The 8,484-nt window shown below is 65.1% G+C and overlaps 1 protein-coding gene across 1 annotated transcript; it reads right to left on the bottom strand.

Moving 5' to 3' along the window:
* Positions 1-386: 386 nt before the first annotated feature.
* LOC126037084 (histone-lysine N-methyltransferase SETD1A-like) lies at positions 387-8,479 on the bottom strand (the record flags this gene model as incomplete). The annotated part of the gene is made up of 8 exons (XM_049797301.1): positions 387-1,907; positions 1,983-2,120; positions 2,250-2,369; positions 4,152-4,262; positions 4,339-4,508; positions 6,668-7,871; positions 7,957-8,276; positions 8,374-8,479. Coding segments are annotated over 8 exons (2,343 nt in total), but the record flags the coding sequence as incomplete, so codon positions are not given.
* Between the last annotated feature and the right edge of the window lie 5 nt (positions 8,480-8,484).

The following is an 8,484-nucleotide window of genomic DNA, read 5'->3' as shown; positions in this document are numbered from 1 at the left end:
GGGAGACCCCCCCTCCCCTTATACTGGGAGACCCCCTCCCCCTGTACTGGGAGACCCCCCCTCCCGGACTGGGAGACACTTCCCCCCTATACTGGGAGACCCTTCCCCATACTGGGAGACCCCCTCCCCCATACTGGGAGACACCCCCATCCCATACTGGGCGCCCCCCCCCCCCCGACACGGAGACGGTCTCAAAGCTCAGTGGCCACTTTATAAAAAGGGGGGTCCCGGGGGCGCCCCCGTATCAACATATATACAAGGGGGGGGGGGGGAGGGGGGGGCAAAGGGGGGGAGGGGCATTTACAGGGTATTTACACCCCCCCGGGGGTATTTACAGAGCGGGGGGGGGGCGAGGGAGCCCGGGGGGGGGCGTGCGTCCGTCCGTCCGTCCGTCCGTCCGTCCGTCCCCCCCCCGCCCCGGCCGGGCCCCGAGTTTCTACAAGAAACAGCCAAGGAAGAAGAAGCCTTCTCCGGGGGGAAAAGGGAGGGGCCGCGGTGACATCAGCACGGCGGGCGGTGACATCACGGCGAGGCGGTTTCGGGCGCGAGGACCTTCCCCCCTCCCGCACCGCGCGGCGGCGACCTCACCGGGGGCGAGGCGACGGCGGCGAGGGGACGACGACCGGGGCGGCGGCGGCGGCGGCGCGGCAACGACGCGGCGACACGTCAACCGCGGCGGCGACGCGGCAACGGCGGCGTCACGTCAACCGCGGCGATGACACGTCAACGGCGGCGTCACGTCAACCGCGGCGACGACGCGGCAACGGCGGCGTCACGTCAACCGCGGCAGCGACGCGGCAACGGCGGCGTCACATAAACCACGGCGACGACACGGCAATGGCGGTGTCACGTCTACCGCGGCGGCGACGCGTCAACGGTGGCGTCACGTCAACTGCGGTGACGACACGTCAACGGCGGAGTCACGTCAACTGCGGTGACAACACGTCAACGGCGGCGTCACGTCAACTGCGGTGATGACACATCAACGGCGGTGTCACGTCAACTGTGGCGACGACGAGTCAACGGTGGCGACATGTCAACCGCGGCGGCGACGCGTCAACTGCGGTGATGACACGTCAAGGGTGGTAACACATCAACCGCGGAGAAAACGCGTCAACGGCGGTGTCACGTCAACTGCGGCGACGACGAGTCAACGGTGACGACACGTCAACCGCGGCGGCAACGCGGCAACGGTGGCAACACGTCAACTGCGGTGATGACACGTCAACTGTGGTGTCACGTCAACTGCGGCGGCAAAAAGTCAACGGTGGTGCCACGCCAACGGCGGGGGAGACGCGCCAATAGCGGTGACACGCCAAGCGTGGCGGCGAGACGGCAACCGCGGCGGCAACACGTCAACCACAGCGGTGACATGTCAACGGTGGTGCCACGCCACGGTGACGGCGGTGATGTCGACTGCAGCGGCGAGACGTCAGCGGTGGTGACACGTCAACGGTGGCGATATCAAACACGGCCGCAACACGTCAACGGTGGCGCCACGTCAACCGCAGCACCAACGCGGCAACGGTGGCGATGTCAACCGCGGCAACTCCTCAACGGCGGTCACACGCCAACCGCGGCGGCGCCACGTCAACGGTGGCGCCGCGTCAACCGCGGCGCCCCGCCAACCGCCGCGTCCTCGCGCCGCCCTGCAGAGTCCCGACGCCACCGGCGGTAGCCCCCACGCCACCGCGCCGGTAGCCACGTCCGCCCGCCCCCGGCGCGAGCCGGGCTTAGTTGAGCGTGCCGCGGCAGCTTTCGGTGCGGCACAGGCAGGGGATTTTGGTGTCCTCGATGGGGAACTTGTAGTCGTAGGTGATCTCCTCGTTAACGCCGATGGGCTGCTTGGAGTAGATAACGATCTTCTTCTGCGCCTCGATGGTGATCACCTTGGCGTAACAGTTGGGCTGCCGGGGAAGGACACGGTTAGCGCCGCCACGGAGATTGGGCGGGAATTTCGGGGACCCCGCCCCGGCGCTCACCGTGCAGCAGTGGTTGATGAAACGGGCCAAATTGCCGCATTTGGTGGCGTCGATGATGGTGTCGTGGTCGACCCGGAAGAGGTAGCTGCTGCCGATGCCTTCCTGCACGTAACGCTTCTCCCGCATGTCCGCCACCACCTTGGGAAGGGGGTCGGGGATCAAATTCGGGGGGAACGCGGCGCGTTCGGGGGTCCCCGGCGCGGCGGGCGGAGACGCGGGGGGTCTCCCCGGTGCCGCGGTGAGGTCGATTTTGGGGCGAGGGCTGACCTGGCGGATGTTCTGCCCCACGTACTCGATGACCATCTCGTCGGCGGCGATGGGCTCCATGGCGAAAAGGCCCCACTCGTGGATGCGGCTTCGGCCGAACCGCAGCCGTTTCTTGCGGAACTGGGGAAAAGATCGGAACGGGGGGGCGTGGGGGGGGGGGGGGGGGACACACGGGACACGCGTGTCACCGGTGGGACGCCCGGGGCGGGATGGGGACGAGCACGGCGTAGAGGGAGGCGGACACGGAAAAGACGGGCGTGGCGCAAAGAACATGGAGGACACGAGCGTGGAAAGGGGACACGGAAGACACGGGCGTGACACGGGCATGGAAAAGGAACGCTGACGTGGAGGACACGGACGCGACACGGAGGACACGGATGCGACACGGAGGACACAAGCGTGGCACGTAGAACATGGAAGACACGAGCACGGAAAAGGGACGCTAACGTGGAGGACACGGCCATGACGGGAACGACACGGAGAACACGGACGCGACAAGAAGGACACGGAGGACGCAAGCACGGCCCGAAGAACGTGGAAGAAACGGGCACGGCAAAAGGGACACCGGGGACACGGAAGACACGGGCGTGACAAGAAGGACACGAGCGTGGAAAAGGGACGCTGACATGGAGGACGTGGATGTGACACGGACGACGCGGGCGCGACACGGATGTGACGTGGAGGACACGGACGCAACACGGAGGACACGGAGGCCACGGAGGCAACATGGAGGCGACACAGACGCAACATGGAGGACACTGAGGACATGGAGGACACGGACGCAACATGGAGGCGACACGGACACAACACAGAGGACACAGAGGACACAGACGCAACATGGAAGCGACATGGATGCAACACGGAGGACACAGAGGACACGGAAGCGACACGGAGGCGACACAGAGGACACAGAAGCGACACGGAGGTGACACGGAGGACACAGAGGCAACACGGAGGCAACAGAGGACATGTAGGACACGGAGGACACGAAGGACACGGACGTGACATGGACGCAACACGGAGGACACGTAGGACACAGAGGACATGGACACGACACGGAGGCGACATGGAGGACACGGAGGACACGGAGGCAACATGGAGGTGACATGGATGCAACACGGAGGACACAGAGGACACGGACATGACACGGAGGTGACACAGAGGACAGAGAACACAGAGGACACAGACGCAACATGGAAGCGACATGGATGCAACACGGAGGACACAGAGGACACGGAAGCGACACGGAGGACACGGAGGTGACACGGAGGACACGGAGGTGACACGGAGGACACGGACGCGACACGGACGCGACACGGACGCAACACGGAGGCAACACGGAGGCAACACGGAGGCAACACGGAGGCAACAGAGGACACAGAGGACACAGAGGACACAGAGGACACGGACACGACACGGAGGACACGGACACGACACGGAGGACACGGAGGACACGGAGGCAACATGGAGGTGACATGGATGCAACACGGAGGACACAGAGGACACGGAAGTGACACAGAGGACACGGACATGACACGGAGGTGACACAGAGAACAGAGAACACAGAGGACACGGACGCAACATGGAGGCGACACGGACGCAACACGAAGGACACGTAGGACACAGAGGACACGGACGCGACACGGAGGACACAGGCGCGACACGGACGTGACACGGAGGACACAGGCGCGACACGGACGTGACACGGGGACGACACGGAGGTAACACGGACGACACGGAGGACATGTAGGACACGGAGGCGACACGGAGGCGACACGGAGGCGACACGGAGGCGACACGGATGCCGCAAGCGTGGCACGGAGAGCACCGGGATGAGGAGCACCACGCCACGGCCACGCGGTGGGGCCACGCCCAATCCCCGCCCCGCCCCCCTGTCCCCACCTTGAGCTGGTTGAGCTTCAGCAGGTCGCTATCGAGGAGGGCGGCCGAACCGATGGCGCTCAGCAACCGGCGCTGCTCCGAACGTCGTTCCGACAGCACGCGGTTGGGACCCTGCCGGGGAAAAGCGCCGTGGGGGCGTGGGGGCCGCCCGTCGGGGTCGTCCCCCCTCGATTTTGGGGGACCTTACCTGGGTGTCGGGGGCGTCGGGGTCCTGGGGGGGCGCCGGGCAGGGGTGCAGGTATCGCGCCTTCTCCCGTCGGCTGATGGGGTAGTAGCCTTCGCTGCGGGCGCTGCCCGTCCGGTGTTCCCGCGCTTCCGGCCACCGCCGGCGTCGCCGCGGGCTGCTCGTCCTCGTCAGTGGCATCGTTAAGGGATTCACGGACCGTCACCGGGTCCCCGACGCCGACGCCGTAACCCACAACCGCCAGCTCGAAGCCACAAAACGTGATCCCAACGCCCGTCCTCACGTCCCCGACGCCAACGTACCCGAAAACCGTCACCCCAACGCCCGTCCCTACGTCCCCGACACCAACGTAGCCGAAAAAGATGACCCTAACGCCCGTCCTCACGTCCCAAATGCCAACGTACCCAAAAAAACATCACCCAACACCCATCTCTACGTCCCCAACACCAACGTAGCCGAAAAATGTGACCCCAACACCCATCTCTATGTCCCCAACACCAACGTACCCAAAAACCGTCACCCCAACACCCATCTCTACATCCCCAACGCCAACGTAGCCAAAAAATGTGACCCCAACACCCGTCCCTACGTCCCCAACACCAACATAGCCGAAAAATGTGACCCCAACACCCATCTCTACGTCCCCAACGCCAACATACCCAAAAACCGTCACCCCAACACCCATCTCTACATCCCCAACGCCAACGTAGCCAAAAAACGTGACCCCAACACCCGTCCCTACGTCCCCAACACCAACATAGCCGAAAAATGTGACCCCAACACCCATCTCTACGTCCCCAACGCCAACATACCCAAAAACCGTCACCCCAACACCCATCTCTACATCCCCAACACCAACGTAGCCGAAAAACGTGACCCTAACGCCCGTCCTCACGTCCCAAACGCCAACGTACCCAAAAAAACATCACCCAACACCCGTCTCTACGTCCCCAACGCCAACGTAGCCAAAAAACGTGACCCCAACACCCGTCCCTACGTCCCCAACACCAACGTACCCAAAAACCGTCACCCCAACACCCATCTCTACGTCCCCAACACCAACATAGGTGAAAAATGTGACCCCAACACCCGTCCCTACATCCCCAACGCCAACATACCCAAAAACCGTCACCCCAACACCCATCTCTACGTCCCCAACACCAACATACCCAAAAACCGTCATCCCAACACCCATCTCTACGTCCCCAACACCAACGTAGCCGAAAAACGTGACCCTAACGCCCGTCCTCACGTCCCAAATGCCAACGTACCCAAAAAAACATCACCCAACACCCATCTCTACGTTCCCGACGCCAACGTACCCAAAAACCGTCACCCCAACACCCGTCTCTACGTCCCCGACGCCAACATAGCCGAAAAACATGACACCAACACCCGTCCCTACGTCCCCGATGCCAACGTACCCAAAAACCGTCACCCAACACCCGTCTCTACGTCCCCAACACCAACGTACCCAAAAACCGTCACCCCAACACCCATCTCTACGTCCCCGATGCCAATGTACCCAAAAACCGTCACCCCAACACCCATCTCTACGTCCCCAACGCCAACGTAGCCGAAAAATGTGACCCCAACGCCCATCTCTGCGTCCCCAACGCCAACATACCCCAAAACCTTCACCCCAACACCCGTCCCTACGTCCCCAATGCCAACGTACCCAAAAACCATCACCCCAACACCCATCTCTACGTCCCCAACACCAACGTAGCCGAAAAAGATGACCCTAACGCCCGTCCTCACGTCCCCAACGCCAACGTACCCAAAAACCGTGACCTTCAACACCCATCTCTACATCCCCAACGCCAACGTACCCAAAAACCGTCACCCAACACCCATCTCTACGTCCCCAACACCAACGTACCCAAAAACCGTCACCCAACACCCATCTCTACGTCCCCAACACCAACGTACCCAAAAACCGTCACCCAACACCCATCTCTACGTCTCCAACGCCAACGTACCCAAAAACCGTCACCCAACACCCATCTCTACGTCCCCAACGCCAACGTACCCAAAAACCGTCACCCAACACCCATCTCTACGTCTCCAACGCCAACGTACCCAAAAACCGTCACCCAACACCCATCTCTACGTCTCCAACGCCAACGTACCCAAAAACCGTCACCTAACACCCATCTCTACGTCCCCAACGCCAACGTACCCAACGTCTTTGTCCCCAATTCCCATCCCCACGTCCCCACCGCCAACGTACCCAACATTTTTGTCCCCAACGCCCATCGCCACGTCCCCACCGCCAACGTCCCCAACATTTTTGTCGCCAACGTCCCCCCGCCCCCGCCCGGAAGGATATCCGTGTGGTGCACCCAGTGGGTGTCGTTGAGCCAATGGGTGCCGCTATCCTCCTGCAGCAGCCGCTCGTAGGTGACGCGCAGGAACCGCATGTCCTCGGCGTCCAGCCCCGCGCTCCAGATGTCGTAGAGGATGGTCATCTGCTCGAACTCGCTGCGGGGGGGGAAAGACCGCGGCGGCGGGGACCGCCGGGCCGGTGGGGGTCCCCGAGGACGCAGCCATCGTCGCGCCCCGTCTTCCTCCTCCTCGTCGTCCTCGTCTTCCTCCTCGCTGCTGCTCTCCTCCTCCTCCTCCTCGCTCTCGCTGGATCCCGAGGAGGCGGGCGCCGGCGGGGGGCGATGCCGTTTGCGGCGGGGGGCCGCCGGTTGGGGCGGCGGGGGCGGCAGCGGGGGCGCGGGGGGTCCTTCCGTTTCGGGGGGGGCCTCCACCACAACCTCCTCGGGGGCTTCCAACACTTCGGCGGCGGCCGGTTCCAGGCGCAGCGATTCGGCGGGGTGGGGGGCGACCGACGGGCTTTCGGGGGGGCCGCGCCGAGGGGGGCCGGCCCGCACCGGCATGGCGTAGTTGTGTTCCAGCAAGACGGCGGGATCGCGGGGGGGGGCGGGCGGGGCCGGGGGGGCACCGCCGCTGCCGCCATCCTCCTCCTCCTCTTCTTCTTCTTCTTCTTCTTCTTCCTCCTCTTCCTCCGCCGCCGCTGCCGCCGTCTCCTCCTCCTCTTCCTCCTCGCTGCCCCCCCGGCTGAGGGCGATGGTGGCCAGCACCGCCAGGTCGCCCCCGGGTTGGTGGCCACGAGCCAACTCCAGCAACGAGGTGGCCCCCAACCGCTCGGCGGGGGGGCGGGCGGGGGGCGGGCGGCGGGGGGGGCGCCGGGAGGGGACCCCCGTGCCGCCGCCGGCCCCCAAATCTTCGGCCCAGCTCTTGACCAGGGAAGCGTGGTCGGCCGGCAAGTTGCGGACGGGCCGGGGAGGAGGCGGCGGCGGCGGCGGCGGCGGGGGGGGCCGGGGGGGATCGCGGCGACGGGGAGCGGCCGGGGGGCGAGGGGGGGGCACAGGCGGCGGCGGCGGGGGTGCCGGCGTCGGTACCGGTGTCGCGGGGGGCGGCGGCGGCGGCGGAGGCGGCAACGGCGGAGGCGCCGGGGGGGGCTCCTCGCCGGGGCTGACGGTTTTGCGGCGTTTCTTGGGGGGGGGCAGCAGCGGGATGGGAGAGGAGGGGCGCGGTGGCGGCGGGGGGGGGCGCTGCGGGGAGAAGGGGGACCCCAAAATTGAGGGGGGAACCCCAAAAGTGGGAGACAGAAGCCCCAAAATGGGGAGGGGGGAGCCCCAAAATGGGGAGGGGGGAGCTCTTACCCGGCTCCGGCGTGGGGGGCCGTGGGGGTGCGGGGGTTTCCTCGGCGGCGCTCTCGTCGTCGGAAGAGGACGAGGAAGAGGAGGAGGAAGAAGAGGACGAAGAGGAGGAGGAGGAGGAAGAAGAGGAAGACGGCGGGGGGGACGAAGAGCTGCTGGCCGAGGCGCTGCCCCCCCCCGAGCCCTCGTAGAGGGAGAATTTGGAAGAGGCTTCGCTGGGGGCTGCTTCCTCCTCGTCCTCCTCTTCTTCCTCGTCTTCCTCCTCCTCTGTGGGGACATGGGGGGGGGGAAACGTCACCCATCTGTCCCCCCCCCACCCCCAAATCGCGTGTCCTCCCCCCCAAAAAAGACGCCGTGTCCCTACCGTCGGAGGGTTCCTGGGTGCCCCCGCGTTCCCCGGCCGGGGTCTCCCCCTTGGGTCTCCTCCGCCGTCGTCGCTGCGCCGTTTCTTCCTCCTCTTCGGCCTCCTCCTCCT

This window comes from Accipiter gentilis, unplaced genomic scaffold, assembly GCF_929443795.1.
Source record: "Accipiter gentilis unplaced genomic scaffold, bAccGen1.1, whole genome shotgun sequence".
In the NCBI taxonomy this organism is placed as follows: domain Eukaryota; kingdom Metazoa; phylum Chordata; class Aves; order Accipitriformes; family Accipitridae; genus Astur; species Astur gentilis.
Note: the sequence above shows the minus strand (reverse complement) of the source record. Positions and strands in the feature narration are given on the sequence as shown.